At 38.4% G+C, this 26,374-nt stretch overlaps 1 protein-coding gene across 1 annotated transcript; it reads left to right on the top strand.

Annotated features, from left to right (window-relative positions):
• Positions 1-12,434: 12,434 nt before the first annotated feature.
• CASP1 (caspase 1) lies at positions 12,435-26,374 on the top strand. The gene is made up of 10 exons (XM_006057347.4): positions 12,435-12,505; positions 13,120-13,386; positions 15,736-15,795; positions 18,553-18,668; positions 19,323-19,496; positions 19,940-20,174; positions 20,608-20,751; positions 25,096-25,205; positions 25,749-25,848; positions 26,275-26,374. Exons 1-9 carry the CDS (start codon positions 12,499-12,501, stop codon positions 25,845-25,847), a joined length of 1,212 nt encoding a protein of 403 aa, XP_006057409.1. The 5' UTR covers positions 12,435-12,498; the 3' UTR covers position 25,848; positions 26,275-26,374.

The following is a 26,374-nucleotide window of genomic DNA, read 5'->3' as shown; positions in this document are numbered from 1 at the left end:
ACTTTGGTGTTCCACTCCACTTCACATTTACAGCTTCTTTTCACAGCCAAACCTAACTCCCAGGTTTTCCCATCCCAACTCATGGCATGAATGACCTGGCTACTCAAGGCCCATCTTCGGATTCATATGTGAGCAGCAATGTCTCAAAAAACAGGTACCACTAAATTCTCAATGCTGTGAAGTGTGGGGATCTCAGAGAGTTTCTATTTATTTTTGATACTAGATTAAGACATTGAGTAGTGCTATTCAATAGAGGATATATATCAAAATCATCTAGGATTATTTTTATATATTCATATCCCTGAGCCTCACTCTTAGAGATTTTGATTCAATAATATGAAGTAAACTTGAATATCAGTATTTTCAAGAGTTTTCACTAGCAGAACCAATGTAGATTAAGTACCCATTCCAAATTTATTTCTCCTTAAGTATTCAATACAGAATAACTACTTTGGAGGTGTGCTTATGTGACTCTCTTGCTCAGCAAGTTACATTGGCTCCCTATTGCCTATCACATGAGTTTAAATTCCCCATTGAGGCTGAGTGTTATAAATCATCATATCTAGATTCAGCCTATTTCTCAAAACACACTTCCTGCTTATAAAACAAACAAACAAACAAAAAACCCTTTGATTCATACAAATTTTTTTTTTTTAAATCCCTTCTTTCTTGATTTTGGACTTGAAATTTTATCCATGTTATTCTCCTCATTGGGTTGGGCTTCCCTGGTGGTGCAGATGGTAAAGAATCTGCCTGCAAAGCAGGAGACCCGGGTTTGATCCCTGAGTGGGGGAAATGCCTTGGAGAAGGGAATGACCACCAGCTTCAATATTCCTGCCTGGAAAAGTCCATGGACAGAGGGAACTGGTGCACTACAGTCCATGGGGTTGCAGAATCAGACATTACTGAATGACTAACATTCCTCTCCTCATTGGATTTCCCTGTTTTCACATTTCTACTCTTTATAGTTTTTTGAAAAAAATCATGGACTTCAGAGTTAAAAAATCAAATTAACTTGTTACTCATGGGCTCTGCTATTGACAAAGATATCTATCTACTCAGAACACCAGTTTCTGATCTTTAAAATTGGCAATAATTTTTCAGTATTGTTAAACATTTGAAAGGACCTATGTTGGTACCTGAAACACAGAAATGTCTTAATAAATAAGCTATTTATTCTCTCTCCTCCATTACCAATCTGAAAACTCTATCTCTCCAGCCTGTGCACTCTGCCCTGAATGTTCTAGGCCATATTTAATTGACTCTTTTTTGATACAGCCAAGTATTTTAACTTATGCCCTCATTTATTATCACTTATCAGTGATAATTTAATCTCCCCAAATTATCTTCAGTCCCATAAGAATAAGGTCATAGTTCTATCCTCTGCTTTTATAGTCCATATTTCCTAAGGAGTCCAGAATAGAGCAAAATACATCACATAGAGCAAGTATTGAATGGGAAGGAAAGCTGGCTCGTCACTCAAGTTCTGCAATTTATTGTCAAGTCTCTGAATCAACTGTTTACATGATTTTCTTCTTTATAGAATAGAGTCAATGCTTATTTAACCTAACATACAGCTGCTATGACAGGCTATAATATAAAGCATGTGAATAATTTAGTGTATTTTGACATTACTTTGCTTTTGATATATAGTTCATGACTACTGTAGATGGGAGGCATTGTGGCATAGTTTTTACACATACTATGCTATCATACAAAATACTAATAATTATGAACTTCTCTATACATATGAGAAAACCGAAGATAAAAAGTATTACATAAATATCCAAGATTGACAGCTAATAAATAGAAGTTGATCCCAAGGCTAATGAATCTCAATAAGCTGTATAGAAGGGAAAGTTTTAGGCAAAGAATAAATAAAATAACATGTTATGTTGATTACTGGTCTAAGATGTATTAATCACAAAGTCCTAGAAATATAAAGAAAAGAGAAAGATAAACTGAGAGGGAAAATGGATTTCTAAGGGATAAAAATGGCACAACCAGAACACAAGCACAGGGATCCTCTGTCTTCTGTGTAGAAGCTTCTTGTGTTAGCTAGTTTTATTAAAATGATACTGTTGCACATGCTATCACAGGAGAATTTTAAAATCAATATGCTTCCTTTAAAACACTACTTACAACTGGACTGCTATATGAATTTATTTTAAGATGATTTTATATATTTAAAATTCTATGCATTCCAGTGCTCTTGCCTGGAAAATCCCATGGACGGAGGAGCCTGGCAGGCTGCAGTCCATGGGGTCGTGAAGAGTAGGACACAACTGAGCGACTTCACCTTCACTTTTCACTTTCACGCATTGCAGAAGGAAACGGCAACCCACTCTAGTATTCTTGCCTGGAGAATCCCAGGGATGGGGGAGCCTGGTGGGCTGCTGTCTATGGGGTTGCAAAGAGTCGGACAGGACTGAAGCGACTTAGCAGCAGCAGCAGCAGCATTGCTAATATCTAGGTACATATCCTAGTTTCTAAATTGATTGTCTCTAGAAATTATTCCGATGAATTATTTCCTTTCTGTCTACAAATCCTAATCCAATTGCAGATAATTCCAATTCAGTCAGTATAGGAACCTCTTTATTTTCCCAGTTTTTTTTTTTTTTCTTACTTTTGTGGAGCTTGATAGAGTATGTCCAGAAAAACAAGAAAAGAAAATGTTTTCTAGTCTCTCATTACAACTGATTTCAGTTTTTAGAATTCAATTTTTTGCAATACAATTTATATAAAAATAAAGTATATCTCTTTTAATCACACTCTGTAAGTGTGATTATTAATGACAAATATATATTATAGTATATAACACCATCCCAATCAAGATGCAAAACATTTCCATCCATTGCCCTATAAAGTCGACTTACGCCTTTGCACTCAATTTCCTTCCACCTCCTCCTCAGGCAATTAGTGATTTGATTTCTATTACAGCAAATTAGTTTTCTCTATTCTAGAACTTTATATGATTGAAATCATAGGTATATATTATATTATATAAGGGTTATTTTCATTATAAAACTCAGTAATTTATTATTTTTTTAATTGTTGAGTAGTATACCAGTATTTGCATAAAATACAATTTGTTTACTCAGACATGTTCCTATAATGGGCATTTGAGGTATTTCGAGTTTTTTGAATCTTCCTTTTTGAGACAACAGTGGATCCATGTTGTGTGAGTCTCTACTTAGCTTTGGGGATCAATGGAATCATCAAATAGATTATGTTCTTAGAGTTCTACATTATCAAGCATATCTGAGAATATCTACATTCTCAAGAGTATCTGTGGCTTGGATGCCACATCAGCATGCTTCCGCTCAGTGACGTGTGTCCCTGGCTTGTGGAGAAACCCTCATGTTAAACCCTTAAGGTAAATAAGAAATAACTAAACAAATAAATACAAATGTTGAATAGAATAAATGTTCATGCAATTTCTGCTTACTACTCTGCAACACGTCTCCCTGTGTCAAGGAGCACAAGATTGTGCTGCAATTAGATTGAATAAGAAAGCAAAGTAGAAAAAATAAAAATTACACTGAGGAAACCCTGGATTAAAATCTACATGGTGAATTTTATTCTAATAAAACGTTTGATACAGCCTAGACTAAAGGGAGCAAAACTGGTGCCCACATGCTAAAAAGCAAGTTTGTTTTTAATTGTACAGAGCTTTAAAACAATAGTGATCAAGTTATCAATATTCACTTTCGATATTACATGCATAGGCACATTCACAGACACACTGAACATTTTGGTAACTCTGGGTCATTATTTTATTAAGATAATAATTCCAAGAGTATTTCATTTAAATTTTAATCTAATTTTATTTTATACTGAAGTATCAGTTCAGTTCAGTTCAGTTCAGTCGCTCAGCTGTGTCTGACTCTTTGCGACCACATGAATTGTGGTACGCCAGATCTCCCTGTCCATCACCAACTCCCGGAGTTCACTCAAACTCATTTCCATAGAGTCGGTGATGCTATCCAGCCATCTCATTCTCTGTCGTCCCCTTCTCCTCCTGCCCCCAACCCCTCCAGCATCAGAGTTTTTACAATGAGTCAACTCTTTGCATGAGGTGGCCAAAGTACTGGAGTTTCAGATTTCACATCAGTCCTTCCAAAGAACACCCAGGACTGATTGCCTTTAGAATGGACTTGTTGGATCTCCTTGCAGTCCAAGGGACTCTCAAGAGTCTTTTCCAACACCACAGTTCAAAAGCATCAATTCTTCTGCACTCAGCTTTCTTCACAGTCCAACTCTCACATCCATACATGACCACTGGAAAAACCATAGCCTTGACTAGATGGACCTTTGTTGGCAAAGCAATGTCTCTGCTTTTGATATGCTATCTAGGTTGGTCATAACTTTCCTTCCAAGGAGTAAGCATCTTTTAAATTCATGGCTGCAGTCACCATCTGCAGTGATTTTGGAGCCCCCAAAAATAAAGTCTGACACTGTTTCCACTGTTTCCCCATCTATTTCCCATGAAGTGATGGAACCAGATGCCATGATCTTAGTTTTCTGAATGTTGAGTTTTAAGCCAACTTTTTCACTTTCCTCTTTCACTTTCATCAAGAGGCCTTTTAATTCCTCTTCACTTCCTGCCATAAGGGTGGTGTCATCTGCATATCTGAGGTTATTGACATTTGTCCCAGCAATCTTGATTCCAGCTTGTGCTTCTTCCAGCCCAGCGTTTCTCATGATGTACTCTGCATAGAAGTTAAATAAGAAGGGTAACAATATACAGCCTTGATGTACTCCTTTTCCTATTTGGAACCAGTCTGTTGTTCCATGTCCAGTTCTAACTGTTGCTTCCTGACCTGCATATAGGTTTCTCAAGAGGCAGGTCAAGTGGTCTGGTAATCCCATCTCTTTCAGGATTTTCCACAGTTTATTGTGATCCATAACAGTCAAAGGCTTTGGCATAGTCAAAAGAGGAGAAATAGATGTTTTTCTGGAACTCTCTTGTTTTTCTGATGATCCAGCAGATGTTGGCAATTTGATCTCTGGTTCCTCTGTGTTTTCTAAAACCAGCTTGAACATCTGGAAGTTCACGGTTCACGTATTGCTGAAGTCTGGCTTGGAGAATTATGAGCATTACTTTACTAGAATGTGAGATGAATGCAATTGCACAGTAGTTTGAGCATTCTTTGGCATTGCCTTTCTTTGGGACTGGAATGAAAGCTGACCTTTTCCAGTCCTGTGGCCACTGGTGAATTTTCCACATTTGCTGGAATATTGAGTGCAGCACTTTCACAGCATCATCTTCCAGGATTTGAAATAATTCAACTGGAATTCCATCACCTCCACTAGCTTTGTTCATAGTGATGCTTTCTAAAGCCCATTTGACTTCACATTCCAGAATGTCTGGCTCTAGATGAATGATCACACTATCGTGATTATCTTAGTCATGAAGATCTTTTTTGTACAGTTATTCTGCGTATTCTTGCCACCTCTTCTTAATATATTCTGCTTCTGTTAGGTCCATACCATTTCTGTCCTTTATCAAGCCCATATTTACATGAAATGCTCCTTTGGTAGCTCTAATTTTCTTGAAGAGATCTCTAGTCTTTCCCTTTCAGTTGTTTTCCTCTATTTCTTTGCATCGATCCTTGAGGAAGGCTTTCTTATCTCTCCTTGCTATTCTTGGAACTCTGCATTCAGATGTTTATATCTTTCCTTTTCTCCTTTGCTTTTCACTTCTCTTCTTTTCACAGCTATTTTTAAGGCCTCCCTCCCCAGACAGCCGTTTTGCTTTTTTGCATTTCTTTTCCATGGGGATGGTCTTGATTCCTGTCTCTTGTACAATGTCACAAACCTCCATCCATAGTTCATCAGGCACTGTATCTATAAGATCTAGTCCCTTAAATCTATTTCTCACTTTCACTGTATAATCATAAGGGATTTGATTTAGGTCATACCTGAATGTTCTAATGGTTTTCCTTACTTTCTTCCATTAAAGTCAGAATTTTGCAATAAGGGGTTCATGATCTGAGCCACAGTCAGCTCCTGGTCTTGTTTTTGCTGACTGTATAGAGCTTCTCCATCTTTGGATGCAAAGAATATAATCAATCTGATTTTGGTGTTGACCATCTGGTGATGTCCATGTGTAGGGTCTTCTCTTGTGCTGTTGGAAGAGGGTGTTTGCTATTACCAGTGCATTATCTTGGCAAAACTCAATTAGCCTTTGCTCTGCTTCATTCTGTGTTCCAAGGCCAAATTTGCCTGTTACTCCAGGTGTTTCTTGACTTCCTACTTTTGCATTCCAGTCCCCTATAAAGAAAATGATATCTTTTTGGGGTGTTAATTCTAAAAGGTGTTGTAGGTCTTCATAGAACCATTCAACTTCAGCTTCTTCAGCATCACTGGTTGGGGCATAGGCTTGGATTACTGTGATATTGAATGGTTTGCCTTGGAAATGAACAGAGATCATTCTGTCATTTTTGAGATTGCATCCAAGTACTGCATTTCAGACTCTTTTGTTGAGCATGGAGGCTACTCCATTTCTTCTAAGGGATTCTTGCCCACAGTAGTAGATACAATTGTCATCTGAGTTAAATTTACTCATTCCAGTCCATTGTAGTTCGCTGATTCCTAGAATGTCGACATTCACTCTTGCCATCTCCTGCTTGACCACTTCCAATTTGCCTTGATTCATGGACCTAACATTCCAGGTTCCTATGCAATATTGCTCTTTACAGCATTGGACCTTGCTTCTATCACCAGTCACATCCACAACTGGATATTGTTTTTGCTTTGACTCCATCCCTTCATTCTTTCTGGAGTTATTTCTCCACTGATTTCCAGTAGCATATTGGGTACCTACTGACCTGGGGAGTTCCTCTTTCAGTATCTATCATTTTGCCTCTTCATACTGTTCATGGGGTTCTCAAGGCAAGAATACTGAAATGGTTTGCCATTCCTTTCTCCAGTGGACCACATTCTGTCAGACCTCTCCACCATGACCTGCCAGTCTTGGGTGGCCCCACAGGGCATGGCTTAGTTACATTGAGTTAGACAAGGCTGTGGTCCGTGTGATTAGATTGACTAGTTTTCTGTGATTATGATTTCAGTGTGTCTGCCCTCTGATGCCTCTGGCAACACCTACCATCTTACTTGGGTTCTCTTACCTTGGACATGGGCTGTCTCTTCAGGGCTGCTCTAGCAAAGCGCAGTTGCTGCTCCTTACCTTGGACAAGGGTATCCTCTCACAGTCACCCCTACTGACCTTGAATGTAGAGTAGCTCCTCTCGGCCCTCCTGCGCCCGTGCAGCTGCCACTCCTTGGACGTGGGGTTGCTCCTCTTGGCTGCTGCCCCTGACCTCGGATGTGGGATAGCTCTTCTTGGCCGCTCCAAAAAGGCTTGTGGGCCAGGAGGACGCAGCCTGGGAGATATGCTGCTTCAGATTCTGCTTTAGCCAGGAGCCTGAAGCCGAGGCCCTGCCTGGCCCCTGGCCATGTTTGCGGCTGCTGAGCTGGGTGGTTGTACTCTTTCCTGTGCTCTGGCCTGGTGGCTTTCAGGCGCTCTACAGCTGTGAGTGGGCCTGGCGCCCTCAGCAGTGGTGCAGGGACATGACGCAGCCCTACCCTGCTGGGTGGATCGATGGCCCCTTGGCCTCGGCCTTGGTGGCGCCTGCGAGTTTTCTCTGGCAGCTCTCCAGGTGGATATTGGAGTATAGTTGATTTAAATGTTGCATTAGTTTCAGGTGATTTAGTTATACATAAACATATATCTCGGAGAAGGCAATGACACCCCACTCCAGTACCCTTGCCTGGAAACTCCCATGGACAGAGAAGCCTGGGAGGCTGCCATCCATGGGGTCACTAAGAGTCAGACATGGGACACGACTGAGCGACTTCGCTTTTCACTTTCCTGCATTGGAGAAAGAAATGGCAACCTACTCCAGTGTTCTTGCCTGGAGAATCCCAGAGACCGGGGAGCCTGGTGGTCTGCCGTCTGTGGAGTCGCACAGAGTCAGACACGACTGAAGCGACTTAGCAGCAGCAGCAGCAGCAGCATACATATATCTGGGATTCCCTGGTGGCTCAAAAGGTAAAGAAGCTGCCAAATCTGCCGGCATTGCTGAAGACCTGGTTCAATCCCTGGGCCTGGAAGAATCCCTGGAGAAGGGGATGGCAAACCACTTGAGTATTCTTGCCTGGAGAATTCCATGGACAGAAGAGCCTAGGAAGCTACAGTCCATGGAGTAGCAAAGAGTCAGACACGACTGAGTAGCTTTCACATGCACATACACACACACAAACACACACATACATATAACAGCAGATTCCTAATTTATCCTTGCACCTCATATTTCCCCTTTGATAAACTATAAATTTACTTTCCAAGGCTGTTTCTGTTTTGGAAATGTTTATTTATATCAGTTTTAAATTCCACATATCAGTTCAGTTCAGTTCAGTTGCTCAGTCGTGTGTGACTCTTTGCAACACTAAGGACTGCTGCATGTTAGGCTTCCCTGTCCATCACCAACTCAAGGGGTTTACTCAGACTCGTGTGCATCGAGTTGGTGATGCCAAACAACCATCTCATCCTCTGTTGTCCCCTTCTCCTCCTGCCTTCAATCTTTCCCAGCATCAGGGTCTTTTCCAAGGAGTCAGTTCTTTACATCAGGTGGCCAAATATTGGAGTTTCAGCTTAAGCATCAGGCTACACAATGTATATTCAGGAGTGATTTCCTTTAGGATTGACAGATTGGACCTCCTTGAAGTCCAAGGGCTTCTCAAGCACCTTCTCCAATACCACAGTTCAAAAGCATCAATTCTTCAGCGTTCAGCTTTCTGCATTGGTAATTCCAAATTCAACCATCTCATCCTCTGTTGTCCACTTCTCCCTCTGCCCTCAATCTTTCTCAGCATCAGGATCTTTTCAAGTGAGTCAGCTCTTTGCATCAGGTGGCCAAAGTATTAGAGTTTCAGCTTCAGCATCAGTCCTTCCAATGAACACTCAGGACTGATCTCCTTTAGGATGGACTGGTTGGATCTCCTTGCATCCAAGGGACTCTCAAGAGTCTTCCCCAATACCACAGTTCAAAAGCATCAATTCTTCAGCGTTCAGCTTTCTTTATAGTCCAACTCTCACATCCATACATGACAACTGGAAAAACCATAGCCTTGACTAGATGGACCTTTGTTGGCAAAGTTATGTCTCTCCTTTTTAATAACTGGCCAGGTTGGTCATAAGTTTCCTTCCAAGGAGTCAGCATCTTTTAATTTCTTGGCTGCAATCACCATGTGCAGTGATTTTGAAGCCCAGAAAAATAAAGTCTTCCACTGTTTCCCCATCTATTTGCCGTGAAGTGATGAGACAGGATGCCATGATCTTATTTTTCTGAATGTTGAGCTTTAAGCCAACTTTTTCACTCTCCTCTTTCACTTTCCTCAAGAGGGTCTTTAGTTCTTCTTCACTTTCTGCCATAAGGGTGCTATCATCTGCATATCCGAGGTTATTGATATTTCTCCTGGCAATCTTGATTCCAGCTTGTGCTTCTTCCAGCCCAGAGTTTCTCATGATGTACTCTGCATATAAGTTAAATAAGCATGATGACAGTATAGAGCCTTGATGTACTCCTTTCCTGATTTGGAACCAGTCTGTTGTTCCATATCTAGTTAACTATTTCTTCCTGACCTGCATACAGATTTCTCAGGAGGCAGGTAAGGTAGTATGGTATTCCCATCTCTTTAAGAATTTTCCACAGTTCGTTGTGATTCATACAGTCAAAGTCATTGGCATAGTCAATAAAGCAGAAGTAGATGTTTTTCTGGAACTCTCTTGCTTTTTCCATGATGCAGCGGATGTTGGCAATTTGATCTCTGGATCCTCTGCCTTTTCTAAATCCAGGTTGAACATCTGGAACCTCATGGTTCACGAACTGTTGAAGGCTGGCTTGGAGAATTTTGAGCATTATTTTGCTAGCATGTGAGATGAGTGCAATTGTGCAGTAGTTTGAACATTCTTTGTCATTGCCTTTCTTGGGATTGGAATGAAAACTGACCTTTTCCAGTCCCGCAGCATCTGTTGAGTTTTTCAAATTTGCTGGCTTATTGAGTGCAGCACTTTAAAGCATCATCTTTTTACGATTTGAAATAACTCAGCTGAATTCCATCTGCTCCACTAGCTTTGTTTGCAGCGATGCTTCCTAAGGCCCATTAAGGATTCCACACATAAGTAGTATCAAATGATATTTGTCTTTCTCTGTCTGATTTACTTTACATAGTATGATAACTTCTAGGTCCATCCATGTTGCTGCAAATGTCATTATATCATTCCTTTTATGGTTGAGTAATATTTCAACACTTTTGTACCACATCTTTATCCATTTCTTGTTTAGGTTGTTTGCATGTCTTTATATGTATCACATCTTCTTTATCCATCCTTTTTTTTTTTTTTTTTCCCTTAGGTTGTTTACATATCTTAGCTATTGTGAATAGCACTGCAATGAACATTGGAGTGCAGGTAACTTTTTAAATTATGGTTTTCTCTGGATATATGCCCAGGACTGTATGCCAAATCATATGGTAGTTCTAGTTTAAGTTTTATAAAGAATCCCCATACTGTTCTCCATAGTGGTTCTACCAATTTATATTCCCTGAAAGTATTTTCAGTAAGGAAAGTGATAAGCATGAAGGCCTAATATCTGTGTATTGTTACTAGCCCTTTTTTCATCAAATATGTGTAAAACAAATTGGCCACATTGAGTTTATTTCTGGGATAATTATTTGTACATGTGTTTACAAAAGCAATGACTTCTTGTGCCTTTCCAGACTCCACTGTTTTCAGTATTGATTAGTTTTCCAAAATTCATAACCTACTTCCTTAATTAATTTATCCTCTTTAGTACTTACTGCATCTAACATTCTGAACACCCTGGTTACACATGTTGAGTTTCATGTTCAATGTGAGGACATAGGGGCAAGGGACCATCGTCTGTTTTGTCTCAACTCTGGCAGCCAGAACAGTTTGATATGAAGGCCATCCATATATATTTTCTAAATGAATGAATAAGTGAGATGTACAAAAGACAAAATTAAAAGGGAAACCTGCAGATAATTAAGCTTGGCTATTTTTCTAGTGTGAAATACTTACATTAAAAAGAATAACACCACTTATTGTCTGCTTATCATGTGTCAGGAAATGTCCTATGAAGTTTCCACACTTTCATTCAGTTAATGCTCAAAGCCATGTAGGCATTCCCTAATAATTAAAGTATTTTACAAATAAAGGAAATAAGGCATGAAAAAGTTCAATACCTTACCCAAGAACAGAGAGTTAAAATGTCAAGTCTCAGATTCTGAGTGCAGAGCTTGTGCTTTTATGTCTACAGTGTTCCTAAAAACAGAGGCTCTTAAAAAGGAAGAGTGTTACATTTGATTCCAGTGAAAAATATTTCCTTCCTAAAAGCAGAACATGTAGGAAATTCTTTCATTAGAACTTTTAAGAAGCTTCCTTCCTAAAAGCTCATAGGGACACATAGCTCCCAGGACAAAATCCAGAGCCATGGAGTGGGGGGAATGGGTCATAGTAGTTTAACTTCTCCAGAGACTATATAATGAATCTGCAAAATCCCCATGTTCAAAACCTAATGCCCAAGCTGATGGCATTAGGAGGCAGAATCTTTAGATGTTGAATTGATCATAAGGGCAGAACCTTCATGGCAAGACCAGTGCACTGTCAGAGATCAGAGAGAGACACTTTGTCCTTTCTGCCATGTGAGGACATGGTGAGAAGTTGGCAGTCTGCAACCCGAGTAAGGAACTTCACCACTATCCAACCATGCTGGCACCCTGATCTTTTACTTCTAGCCTCTGAAAGTGGGAGAAATACATTTTTCTTGTTTATATGATATCCAGTCTGTGACTTTTTGTTACAGCAGCCTAAATGAATGACGATACCAAAGGATGTTAGCTTTGCAGATTACACTTAATTATTGCGTGAGTTTAACTGTATATATACTTCTTCATTATATTCTTATTCTGTAAGCCTCATTTCCCGCCTACCCTGACCTGATTCAAATTGTGGTGAAGGAAATTTCCCAGGGATACAATCCTTGATGTAATCTAAGTTGGAGTTATCTGATAATCTCTTTAAAACAAAAATAAATGCATAAGGCAGGTCTATTTCCAGTTTTTTAAGGAATCTCCACACTATTCTCCATAGTGGCTGTACTAGTTTGCATGATACTGGATGCTTGGGGCTGGTGCACTGGGACGACCCAGAGGGATGGAATGGGGAGGGAGGAGGGAGGAGGGTTCAGGATGGGGAACACATGTATACCTGTGGCAGATTCATTTTGATATTTGGCAAAACTAATACAGTTATGTAAAGTTTAAAAATAAAATAAAATTTTAAAAAAATGCATATATATATATATATATATATGCGTCATGGGTATTTCACAATATGTACACACCCTGTTGAAAAGGAAGGTGGAACAAGATTTCAGTTTCATAACACACCAAGGCTAAGAAGGGGAAGCCATGGCTGGTGAGTTGTTTTTTTTTTGTTTTGTTTTTGTTTTTTTTTTTTTTTTACTGAAAACAGCTTCTTGAAAGAATAGTTTTGGAAGGGGCTGGCTTTTACAGAAGCCATAATTAAGTTCTGTGAATGTGCAAAGAGGGAGTGTTTGTGCAAAGAGAGGGACGGGTAGGGGCAAAGAGAAGGAAAGGGGTGCGGAACAGTAAGGGACAGAAAGGAACCAAACTTCACTGGCTGCTCTCTGGCTGTCATTTTGCAATCTTAACTGAATTCTGACAGAGGGTGCAGAATTGGCACAGAATGGGTTCCAGCAGCTCTCTCCAAAGGAAATGGAAAATCACTGTTTCATTATTTTATTATGCACAGTTGTATCAACACGAAGCATGTTAACATAGGGTTTTCAGGTACTATCTTGGGGGTAGTAAATCTCATTCTTTGGGCCACTCTGTCAGCACATGGATGATACTGAAGGAAGAATGAGGTGTGAGTGTCCTCAGGATTACCACACTGTGTGGGAAGGCACATTTTATTGATTAAATCTGAACGAGGCTATTCTGAGTTGCTGAGATGAAAGGAAAGTGAGGTTGTTTTCATGACTTGAGGCATTCTTTTGTTTCCAACAGACAAGGTTCTGAAAGAGAAGAGGAAGCTGTTTGTTCATTCAGTGAGCAAGGGTACAATAAATGGCTTGCTGGATGAGCTATTAGAAAAAAGAGTGCTGAACCAGGAGGAGATGGAAAAAGTAAGAGATGAAAATGATACAGCTATGGATAGAGCCCGAGTTTTGATAGACAATGTTATTCGTAAAGGACCTTGGGCATGCCAAATCTGCATCAGCCATATTTGTGAAGAAGACTCCCACCTGGCAGGAATACTGGGGCTCATTTCAGGTAAGGGTCTGTGACTCAGACTGAAGTTCATGTAAGCCCTGTGTCATTAGACCTAATATCTGACTTCTTCATTGGTCATATTAGTTTGCAGACTACTTCCTTACCTCTGGTTTCAGGTATTTTAGTGATCATATTGCATGCCCCCTGTCTCTTTTCTTCTTTGGTCCTGTTTTTTGACCTTAGTGTCTCTCTTTTGATTAAAGCTTGTTTTGTATCCTGAGTATATTGTAGCTCATTTGTTGAAATTCATGAGAACAATCTTGAAAAGTTTCATACTGTATTCTCCAGTCATCCTTGCAAGGTACTCTATTGATTTATCTAGTAAGTTAGTTATAGTCTAAAGGTCCCTAGAAACCTATGCGCAGAGATTTGACAGGTTTAAACTCTGTAACCAAAAACTTTGCATAATGTCTCTCCAAAATTTTGCTCTCCAAGAAGAATAAAATATATTTCAGGGAGAACAGAAGACTCAGAGAATAAATTAATTGCTTACAGAAAAGTAGAGATTTTAAGTGGACTCTTGCTTTTCATTGCCCCCTTGCATTTTCTTTCGAGTAGGATTGTGCACTCTACTGTGCACCATTCTGGGAGGTCCATCGCCTCTCTTTCTGTCTCCTGAAGACTCAGTCCAGGCTCAGCCATCTGAGCTGCCCTTTCTATGGTTCCCTAGCTTCTCCACACAAAAAAAGACTGCAGCTCTGATGGGCTTCTAGTTATTGGCTTCTTTTTAGCTGCTCAGAGTCCCTGGAGAAGGGAAAATCTACCCACTGTATAGTCCATGGAGTTGCAAGGAGTCGGACATGACTGAGCAACTTTCACTTTTGTGCTTCTAAAATCATTCAAGGAAAGTAGATGTTATTTGAAACAAGACATCATGTGTCCCTCAGGACCTGAGAGGAGCCGTGCCCCTCTCAGTGACAGCAAATGTTTTTTTTGGTGGTGGTGTTGAATTTTTTTGATACATTTTTTAGATTAACTCCCACCTCCAAGAATTAAAGACAATCAATAAAAATAAGGGTTTAGAATATCTATATAATTGTCAAAACTTTTTCTTCCTTATCATATTTCTTTTAACTCACAGTCCTTTAACCCTAGAAGCACTTGTGCAACTCATTGTGATAAATAATTCCTGGATCTGTTTCTCCAGATGTTGGATGATACCTCCTCAGTCAAGGTTGTAATGGCTTTGGTTCCTCCTCATCTATTTGGCAGTTGGACCCAAGTGTTTGATAATTGGATATAATATTTAAATTTGCTCCAAGAGGACACACCTAAAAACATTTCTTGACATATAAACTATGGTAATAACAAGCCCTCCTCCAGAAAATGTTCTTGAATTTATCAATGGTTAATTTAGTCCAGCAGTCTAGATGGGAAGGATGGGACAAATTTTAGCCTATGTCTTGGACTTGCAGTATGTGGGATGTCCTAAGGCTCTCCTCCATTCACAGGAGAGACATGGCCCATTATTTGTCTATGGAAATCTTGTCTTTAGTAGGTACTATGACTTGGAGTAGTGTTGGTTCATGCTGATACTTAAGTTTCTAGAATATGTTTCTGAGGTCAGTTGTGCTACATTGAGATATTTATAAAACCTTAAATAAAGTTAATTTCAATTCTTGTGCTTGAAATTGACAATCATAATATCTAGCAACCTCAGAGAACATATTGATAGATTTGATTGAGTAAGAAAAGTGCAGATTACAGGTTGTGGTCAGGGCTCCAGTCATATGCATAATTGTATAAAACCCTTTGTGGGCTAGAGAGTAGCTTAGTGATTAAGAGGCCAGTATTGATAATCAAGACATTTTTGTATTCAAATCTTGGCTCTACCACCTTCTTGTTATATGACTTAGGAAATTCACTTAACACTGATTGGGGATAGGCCTCATTTTCATTCTCATTTTGTTGTGATAAATCTTGGCATGGCTAAGTGTCCAAGCACAGATGCCTTTTAGTGTTAGTTTTCTCTGAAGTCCAGGTCAACTCTGAATTAGACAACTTCACTTTGAATACACATTAGTTAGGTGTACTGATTACCTCAGGAGCCACCTTAAGATATATGTGATTCTATAGCTGATGCTGTTTCCATTTTATTTTCATCATAGAAAGTATAAATTAAGGAAGTCACTTTCAGACACTTTTGTTCTACCACTACTTTAAGTTAACAAGTCCAGTCATTCATGTGTAGAAGCTTTTGTTTCCCAGTGATAAGTGTGGCTCCAGGTGAGTCACATCTTACACAGGATTAAAACCTGTAGAAGGTATCTTTAGTAATGAGCAGCCAGTACACTGGGGTAAGAATCTTTAGAGATTGTAACTATTTTAATGTCCTTTGTCTTTCCTCAGGTTCACAGTCTGAAAATTATCTTAGACAAAAACCCCAAGCAGTGGTCCCTCCTTTTCCAGGTAATGGTACTCTCAAGGCAATAGCATTCTTTGAATGCCACCTTCCTTGATATTAACTACAGATTAATGGGATGAATCAGGGTGAGAGGACCATGGGTTTATTTACAGATTTATTCTATACATTTTTCTCTTTTTTATCTATTCTGCTTTAGCAGGAGCTGTTTCTACAGCTTCACTATCATGTTAACAGTTCTGAATCTGTATCTCAAATCCTGAATAACCACTTGAGTGCCACATTTTGCTATTCAAGCATCCACTGAACATGTGCATTCATCTCCTGCAGACAGTTTCAATCATGTGAACTGAGACAGCTTGCCATGCCTCCCCGACCTTGGCTCTCCTCCACTTTCCTCTGTCTTGATTAATGGTACCACTAGCACCCAGTTATTCAAACCAGAAACCTGAAATTATCTTAGGCCATTTCTTCTCCCTGACTTCCAACATTTAAGCGGCACCCAAATTTTATTTTCCTCTCACAAATTCTGATTGGTTTCTGCATTTCTACTTCTACTATTAGATTTCAGAGCCCCTATTCCAAGAGTGTTCCATAATTCTCCAGTCATAACTTCACTATATTTTTCTTGTAACTAAAAATAAATGCATTATTTTCCCTCATAGCACTTTCAGCTTTATGAGGAAATTGAACATACATGTTTGCTTATAGATCACCTCTAATAGAATTTCTCCTGTAAATCTGTAATATATATGCAATTAATATTTGTTAAGACTATTTCACTGAATAATTCGGGCAGAATCACTACTATTTACTATGTCATTAGAAAATATTTGCATGTGCCAATTGTGCTACAGACCCTGTTCTATGGACTATTTAGAAAGTAATAAATAAAACAAACAAGATTTATTCTTTTCTTAAAACTACTTGAATATATGAATAGTGAGTGCATAGGCATTTAAGAAACTCCATCATCAAAATAAAGCCAGCCAAAAATTTGGGGATGAAAATGACACTACACAAACCTCTGTCAGTGACATGATATAGAATATTATAACAGAGATAAATATTTATAATAGCTAGATATGATAGAAACTTTTGTTCCAATTCAAGGAATTTCTAAAATGGGCATTTTTTTTTCTTCAGATTTAGCTTTCCTTCAGGTGGTAACTGAGATATCTAGGTCTCTTTCATGCTATGGCTCTGATATTTGCAGCATGCAATGCCAAAATGATTGTGGTAATAACAATCAAAGTAATGGCATTGGAAGGAATATGTAGGATCATTTGTAAGAAATTTTGTTAGGCTTGGTCTGGATGAATAACATAGTGTATCAGCTTTCATCCTATTATCTAGAACTTAGTTATATGGCCATACCTAATCACTCGACTTGTTAGCTATATAGATTAGCTGTGTTTTCAGGAAAAAGAATGAATTGTCTTATTGAAGGTTTAACCAGTCTCAGCCACAAAATTTAAACACAAAACTTTTCATTCAACATAGCACTGAAGGTAGCACAAGGAATACCTTGGTCGCAGATGGCAAGAAAGTTCTTGTCATCTGGGACACTCATTGTATAACCAAATACTATAATATAGTCTAATATATATAATATAATATAGCTCTACTGCTGCGTCACTTCAGTCGTGTCCGACTCTGTGCGACCCCATGGACTGCAGCCTACCAGCCTTCTCCGTCCATGGGATTCTCCAGGCAAGAACACTGGAGTGGGTTGCCATTTCCTTCTCCAATAATATAGCTCTAATATAGTCCAAATATTTATATAATTTTTCTATTGTTCTTCAGACTCCTTTTTTAAGAAATGCAATATTTTTTCCACGTGATAATGATTTCTATAGTTTTTTTCCCAACTGTATCCATTCTAATTATCTCTTACTTTCTCCATAGTCAACGAACTTCACGCTACATCGGTTTACCTGAGTATACTACAGTTTCTACAAGTTCTTCCTCAAAATTGAATATAATTTTCTTGTTTGACAGTTTCTAACATATCCCAACATCAATAGAAATTATTTATATTTTGAAGCAAAGATTACATTAATTTATTTAGAAAATGTGTAACATTATTGGATGATGTTGAATTTGTGATCAAATAAACTCCCAAGTCTTTTCTCACATAAGCCACTCTTCCTCATATATTTGTGCAATCAATATTTAGTGCTATGGATTCCTCTAGGTGTACACCTTGATTTATTACTTATTTCATATTCATTTTTGTCCATGTATTCAATATCTTCTTTTTCTCCCTCTATGTACACACAGTAATGAGATCCTAAAGTATAGGACAAAGGCTTTTCCTTCCTACCTTCCTTCCTTCCTTGCAGTCTCTAATGCCTACTTTCTCAACTGTTAAGCAAATAAATAGATATATAAACATGAATTTTCAAATCATTGGAATATATTCATTAAGGCCAACTTCAATTATCTAAGATTTCAATTATTTGAAATATATTTATAGCTTAATTCTTTTATCTAACATACTGTTTTCTGGGAGTTTTCTAATGATGGTCTTGAAAAATTTCCTTTTGCTTTTTAATTAAAAGTATTTGTAAAATGCTAATTCTAAGTGATGAAGGGATGTGATGCCTGTATCACATCCTGGAAATCTCCAACTTGGAATATATTCCTTTAGCAGAGTTGCTTTCAATGGTGTAAGGAGTAACCAGGATCATCTTAAGGATAAATGCCTTCCTCCATGGCTTCATGCACAGGTGATTCTGGGAGGTACACCAAATGGGATACTCAGGAATGCCATTATTCATAATGTTTCTTGTCTCTTGCAGCTCCTCAGGCAATGAAGGATAACCCAGTTAAGCTTGCATCTTCAGGACCAGGAGGGAACCTCAAGCTTTGCCCCCCAGAAACAGCCCAAAGAATATGGAAAGAAAAATCAGGAGAGGTGCTATGCTTGGAACATAAGGATCTGGGTGAAAGACACACTGGAGAGAATTCTAAACTGCAGTGGTTCTTTCTTAGAGCTAATTTCTTTGACAGATTCTGGAAAACCATCCTGTTTCTTCCCTTACATAAAGAATTCCTATTTCCCTGGTTTATTTAGAGATTTTCAAGTTTAGTCCGATCCCCTGAGAAAATAATTATAATAGTAAAAACAAAACAGTTAAAATAATAAAAACAGCTACTTAATATGAGGCAGGCACTGTTCTGAGGATATTGCATATAATAACACCTTGAACCCTCAAAATAGCCCATTTTAAAGATCATAACACTGAGGCAATAGTTGTGAAATAATGTGTCTTAAGCAGTAAGTCAAGGAATCAGTTTTAAAATTGAGTCATTGTAGCCCTAATTCTGCTCATTTCCCTCAGTCCTACCTCTCAAAAGTAATTAAAATCAAGTGCTCAGCTGACATCTGGGCATTCGCAGATTTCATTCCACTCCTATGGTAGGACTCATTCACCCCTCTTTATTTTTACCTATGGTTCAAGAGATTGGGTTTCTGTAGAGAACTAAGGGAAGAGAAGCTGTTAAATCCTCAAGATGAATATTTAATTAGAGAGAACAAGGCTATTTGTTCAACCTGTGTTTCTTACAGATTTACCCAATAATGGAAATGTCGAACCGCACACGTCTTGCCCTTATTATCTGCAACACAGAGTTTGAAAATCTTACCAGAAGAGATGGAGCTGATGTTGATACCAGAAATATGAAGGTGCTACTAGAAGGTCTGGGATACAAGGTGGATGTGAAAGAAAATCTCACTGCTTCGGTAAATTTTGTCATAATGTAGAGACAATGGTCATGGCCTTTACTCCTAAAGAATGTAAGAAATATTGGTTGTAGCACCAGAAACTTAATCTCTTGATAATCTAAAATTCAAATTTGTTCTTGTACGGTATTTCATGCTTCTATCCTAGAATCTTTTAGCAAGAGTCTGGTGAAACCTTTACCTGGAAAATGTTCCATTAATTCAATTATATGTTTGTGGCCACAAAAATAAATAAATAAGCAATGTCCCTTACTCTGCACTAGAAATCCCTTAATTACACCCCAAAACTCTTTTTTCACCTTTCCATGAATCGAAAATTAAATGTTCCTTTTGTATTCCATTGATTTTCATATAATTCAGGAGTGTCTCTTTATTGGATTCCAAGCTGCCATGATAACCAATCACATAGTTCAACACCAGTGGTATTAATATGTCTCTTCCAGGAAATGATTTTAGAACTGAAGGCATTTGCTGCTCGCTCAGAGCACCAGACCTCTGACAGTACTTTTCTGGTATTCATGTCTCATGGAATTCGGGCTGGCATTTGTGGGAAGAAATACTCTGAAGAAGTCCCAGACATATTAAAAGTTGATGACATCTTTCAAATTTTGAACACCGGGAACTGCCCAGCTTTGAAGGACAAACCCAAGGTGATCATTATCCAGGCCTGCCGTGGTGGTGAGTGCTGATGTCTGTCAGAACACAGGGCCCTGAAGTATTGATTTCATTATCTGTGTGTGTCCAGTATTTTTCCATTCCTTTGAGTTTACTCTTCAGTGTCAAAGAAAAGCTACCATCCTGTTTGGTAAAAGTAGATATTCTTTGACATTACAAAAGGGATTATAGCTTCTATGAATTATATGACTGGTCGGTAGATTTTTGTTCCTTTTTCAACTGAAATATCACTTTTAATCTTAAGACTTTGATGTTGTTAGAATTAATTTGAGGGTTAGGAGAGACAAGAGTTGTTAAGATAGTTTTTGAGATATATATGTGCATCTGTATCTGAATTAAAGTTATTGACAAATCAGTAAATGGTTGAACAGATGTTTAGTGGAGAAAGTTTTCTTGGCTATTGGCAGTAACAAGAAACCAAATCTTGTCTTTTCAGAGAAGCAAGGGATGGTATGGGTAAACGATTCAGTAGCAGCTTCTGGAAACTGTTCCTTAGTGGCCCCAGAAGATTTTGAGTCTGATGCCATTAAGAAAGCCCACATAGAGAAGGATTTTATTGCTTTCTGCTCTTCAACACCAGGTAATGAGTATCTGTGTAAAACACCTTTATGAGCATTACCAGTGCAGAAATTCACGTCAATACATTAGAGAAAGGATATCTGTGTTAAAATTTTCTTTTTTTAAATTAATGTATTTTATTTTATTTTTAACTTTACAATATTGTATTGGTTTTGCCATATATCAACATGAATCCACCACAGGTAAAATTTTCATGAGACTTTTGAAGACTAATTCAAGTCCTCCTCTCAGTTACACCTTCAATTGTCCTTATCCATGGAAACCAAGTAAATATACATTTATTTTACTAAACTCCCATGGTGCAAAATTATTTTTGTACTGTGAGGAATAAATAGATAGGTCCACATGTTGACATCACTTAACATTTCAGTTTGTCTAGGCATGTATTTATAGAAGAATATTTATAAAAGGGGAGAGGCAGAAAAGCAAACAAAGTATACTGAGTCCCTATGGTAAAGGTATTTTAAACAGAAGTGTGGAGTTTATGAAACAGGAAAAAACTGAATGATTCTAAACCTAGATTTTGGATTATCAGTTCAGTTAAGTTCAGTCGCTCAGTCGTGTCCGACTCTGCAACCCCATGAATTGCAGCATGCCAGGCTTCCTGGTCCAACACCAACTCCCAGAGTTCACTCAAACTCATTTCCATTGAGTCGGTGATGCCATCTAGCCATCTCATCCTCTGTTGTTCCCTTGTCCTCCTACCGACAATCCCTCCCAGCATCAGAGTCTTTTCCAATGAGTCAACTCTTCACGTGAGGTGGCCAAAGTACTGGAGTTTCAGCTTTAGCATCAGTCCTTCCAATGAACACCCAGGACTGATCTCCTTTAGAATGGACTGGTTGGATCTCCTTGCAGTCCAAGGGACTCTCAAGAGTCTTCTCCAACACCACAGTTCAAAAGCATCAATTCTTCGGTGCTCAGCTTTCTTCACAGTCCAACTCTCACATCCATACATGACCACTGGAAAAACCATAGCCTTGACTAGACGGACCTTTGTTGGCAAAGTAATGTCTCTGCTTTTCAATATGCTATCTAGGTTGGTCATAACTTTCCTTCCAAAGAGTAAGCATCTTCTAATTTCATGGCTGCTATCACCATCTGCAGGGATTTTGGAGCCCAGAAAAATAAAGTCTGACACTATTTCCACTGTTTCCCTATCTATTTGCCATGAAGTGATGGGACCAGATACCATGATTTTAGTTTTCTGAATGTTGAGCTTTAAGCCAACTTTTTCACTCTCCTCTTTCAGTTTCATCAAGAGGCTTTTTAGTTCCTCTTCACTTTCTGCCATAAGGGTGGTGTCATCTGTGTATCTGAGGTTATTGATATTTGTCCTGGCAATCTTGATTCCAGCTTGTGCTTCTTCCAGCCCAGTGTTTCTCATGATGTACTCTGCATATAAGTTAAATATGCAGGGTGACAATATACAGCCTTGACGTACTCCTTTTCCTATTTGGAACCTGTCTGTTGTTCCATGTCCAGTTCTAACTGTTGCTTCCTGACCTGCATATAGGTTTCTCAAGAGGCAGGTCAGATGGTCTGGTATTCCCATCTCTTTCAGAATTTTCCACAGTTTATTATAACCCACAACAGTCAAAGGCTTTGGCATAGTCAATAAAGCAGAAATAGATGTATTTCTGGAACTCTCTTCCTTTTTCCATGATGCAGCAGATGTTGACAATTTGATCTCTGGTTCCTCTGCCTTTTCTAAAACCAACTTGAACATCTGGAAGTTCACGGTTCACGTATTGCTGAACCTGGCTTGGAGAAGTTTTTGGATTATGAGTACTGCCAATTATATTATGACTCTGTCACTTGGTACTTTGTAAATTAGTTCCAGTTATTTAGCTTCTCTGGGCTTTCTTTGAATTCCTCACTAATATATGTGAATACAAGTGCCATTGTCATAAGTCTGAAAACATTTTAATAATAAATACAGAATGTTAAGTAAGCATGACATAGAGTAAAGCACACTTTAAATTATTGCCACTATTAATGATGTTTTATTAATAGTTGTTGCTTAAATTCAAGCTTTTACCTTGAGTTACTTTCCATATCCAGGTTTGAATAAAAGTCATCCACTATAGTTTGGAATTTCCTGGACATTAAGATTCTCCTGATTACTTCCAGCCTAAAGATTTGCCCCTGATAAAATAGTTTAACTTACAGATTTTTTTCTATAATGAGTTACCATCTCTCAGGAGACAGCATGCTTTTGCATTGTGTTGAGCATATCTTGATACAGAAATCAATTTTTTTTTCAAAAATGAAAACAATGACACTAGGGAAAGCCTCCATACATTTACAATTTGAGTGTATTTAACAGACTTTTTTTAATATAAATTTATTTATTTTAATATTTACAATATTTAATATTTAATAATATTTAATATTAACAATATTTATTAAAATTTATTAAATTTTATTTATTTATTAAAATTTATTTTAAAATTTATTGAATATTAACAATATTTAATATTTAATAATATTTAATATTTACAATATTGTACTGATTTTGCCATACATCAACATGAATCCACCACAGGTATACATGTGTTCCCCACTCTGAAACCCCCTCCCTCCTCCCTCCCCGTACCATCCCTCTGGGTCATCCCAGTGCACCAGCCCCAAGCAACCAGTATCATGCATCGAACTTGGACTGGCGATTCTTTTCATATATGATATTATACATGTTTCAATGCCATTCTCCCAAATCATCCCACACTCTCCCTCTCCCACAGAGTCCAAAAGACTGTTCTATACATCTGTGTCTCTTTTGCTGTCTCACATACAGGGTTATCGTTACTAGATGTAGCTATTAAAAAAAAAAAAATGATCCCACTCTTCCACAGAGATTTACCTCTAGGTGTTATAATCTTTATAGGCCCCTTGGCTTCTTGACATCTATCTTGTTGATTTTTGTCTCATTTTCTTTCACTTTCCTCATGCTCCTTTCCACATGATTCGTAGAAACTCCAGTTCATTTCCTTGAGTTTCTATGAGTAAATCTAGCTTTTTATCCTCTGGTATTACTTCCAATTACATTGTAGTACTCTTATGAAGAAAAGTGACCATTCTCTAACTACTTTCACTAAGAACTTGAAGAGATATTGGCCTGCAATTCTCTCCCACCTACTTCCTTTAATTGAAGCCATTTTCATTAAGACAGCTGTAGTTTTAGATAGGATTTTAATCTATTACTATTATGCATTTTATTACCATTTCCATTGGCTAAAATGTTTTGATAATTTTCCTATATGTTCCTTTGCATAATTTAAAAATTGCTTTATAACTTCTAAGTCCTACTATTTTTATAACTATTTTTTTAATATATCGTTTCTTTTTTTTTTAATATATCTTTTCTATGAGAGTGTTTTGTCTTATGATCTTTCCCTCTTAAACCTTTTCTCAGTATGGACTTCTTTTCTGTTGGTAACATTTTCATATTAATTAGTAATTTCTTTGTCTAAATGCTTTATGACCAATATTATTTGATTTTAATTAAATCACAAGGTAGATAAATTTAAAGAAATTTTATTAATATGAATTCCTTGTATAAACTGGGTACTGCTGCTGCTGCTGCTAAGTTGCTTCAGTTGTGTCCGACTCTATGTGACCCCATAGACAGCAGCCCACCAGGCTCCCCCATCCCTGGGATTCTCCAGGCAAGAATACTGGAGTGGGTTGCCATTTCCTTCTCCAATGCGTGAAAGTGAAAAGTGAAAGTGAAGTTGCTCAGTCATGTCCGACTCTTGGCCACCCCATGGACTACAGCCTACCAGGCTCCTCTGTCCATGGGATTTTCCAGGCAAGAGTACTGGAGTGGAGTGCCATTGCCTTCCCCGAAACTGGATACTACATTTGTATATTCTTCCAGATCCTGGTAATGCATATTACATCTAATATGCAAATGTATGTTGGGGGCAGAAATTATTACCCTACTTATTACAGTCGAGGCCTGCATTTCAGAGTGTATAATTAACAGTGGTACTCTTGGGATCCACACTCTGGTATTTGTTCCTCAAGGCCCAGTCACTCCCTTCCATTCCAACCTGCCTTTCTCTCCTTCTCTACTATATTTGTGGTTCTTTGAACCTCAAAGATTATCCTGCATAACGTCTGTACCATATACAGCATTCTTCATATGGCTTTAAAAACTGTCAAGTGTCACTGAAAATATACACACTGAATGTTGAATAGAGTCACTTAATGACGGCATACAGTCTGTAAGAAATAGCATAAACTCAACAGTCTGCTTTAGCTGGAACAGAAATCCTAGGACTCCATTTCTGTAGCCAAGTGAGAGAGCTTGCATGAAATTTGAAGTGTGTTTTCTTCATAGATAATGTTTCCTGGAGACATCCCATATTTGGCTCTCTTTTTATTATTAAACTCATCAAAACTTTTCAAGAATATGCCTGGTCCTGTGACCTGGAGGAAATTTTCCGAAAGGTACGTGCTAGATACTTCTGAAATACTACCTCCCTGTCTATTCTAACTGGCAACCTAAGGAGCAGCTCTGGATATGTTTTCTTCTAAAAACGTCCTTTTCAAATGAGTTTTGAGGTTTTCTTTGGTGAGTCAGCCAACCCGGAAGCCAGTTCCAAGCTATTATGATCTAGAAAACAACCCCTAGAAAATCACTTATTTTAACATCCCTCTTTCCTGAATAGACAAATGAGTGAACTCTAATTTACTTATGTCCAAAACTATTAGATTTAGTAGATTTTAAAGCATGTCAGTCCATCCTTTGACATGCATATTGCTGATTTGTATACAGGAAAATCTTTTTGTTTTAATCATTTATTTTGCTACTATTTTTCCAACGTAAGTGAAAATCCTTCCACTCGGGGTGGGGGCGGGGTGGGGGCGGGGTGGGGGCGGGGTGGGGGCGGGGTGGGGGCGGGGTGGGGGCGGGGTGGGGGCGGGGTGGGGGCGGGGTGGGGGCGGGGGGGGGGCGGGAGGCGGAATCTATAGAACTTATTTTCCTTTTAGGTTCGATTTTCATTTGAGCTGCCAGATGGTAAGGTACAGATGCCCACTGCTGAAAGAGTGACTTTGACAAGATGTTTCTACCTCTTTCCAGGATATTAAAGTAAGTAAGTTGTAAGGATAGACGTGTATGTTGTAGGGGCGGGGCAAAATTGGGGGACGAGTGCTGAACTACCCTCCTAGTTAAGATCTCAAGGTCTAGTATAATAAACAGGGGATAATGGAAGGATATCGAAAGCCTTTCTGCTGGTTAGTACAGGGCACACTGCACTTCCCTTAAGGTTCTGCAGAGGTAGATGGCCATTTCTCAAGGTTAGCTGATGTAGATTGAGATTTGGCCAGAAGATGATGAAAGCTCAGTTTTAGACGTTCCTCCCCTTTGCCTCAGCAGGGCAATATTGAGACATAACATGGGCTCTTCATTCTTAGGAGTGTGTGTAACCACTTGGTGGAGTCATTTTATAACTTGCATTTATTTTAGCAGAATTCTTTTTTAATGCTTGTTTTATTTTCTCTTCCTTTTCCATAGGAAGCCAGGAGTTCTGTCATTCTATAACTGTTTTGGAATCCTGTTGGCAGAAAACAGACATTTCTTTAAACATTTCAATAAATTAGAAATAGAAATGAAA

Source organism: Bubalus bubalis, chromosome 16, assembly GCF_019923935.1.
Source record: "Bubalus bubalis isolate 160015118507 breed Murrah chromosome 16, NDDB_SH_1, whole genome shotgun sequence".
NCBI lineage: Eukaryota > Metazoa > Chordata > Mammalia > Artiodactyla > Bovidae > Bubalus > Bubalus bubalis.
Note: the sequence above shows the minus strand (reverse complement) of the source record. Positions and strands in the feature narration are given on the sequence as shown.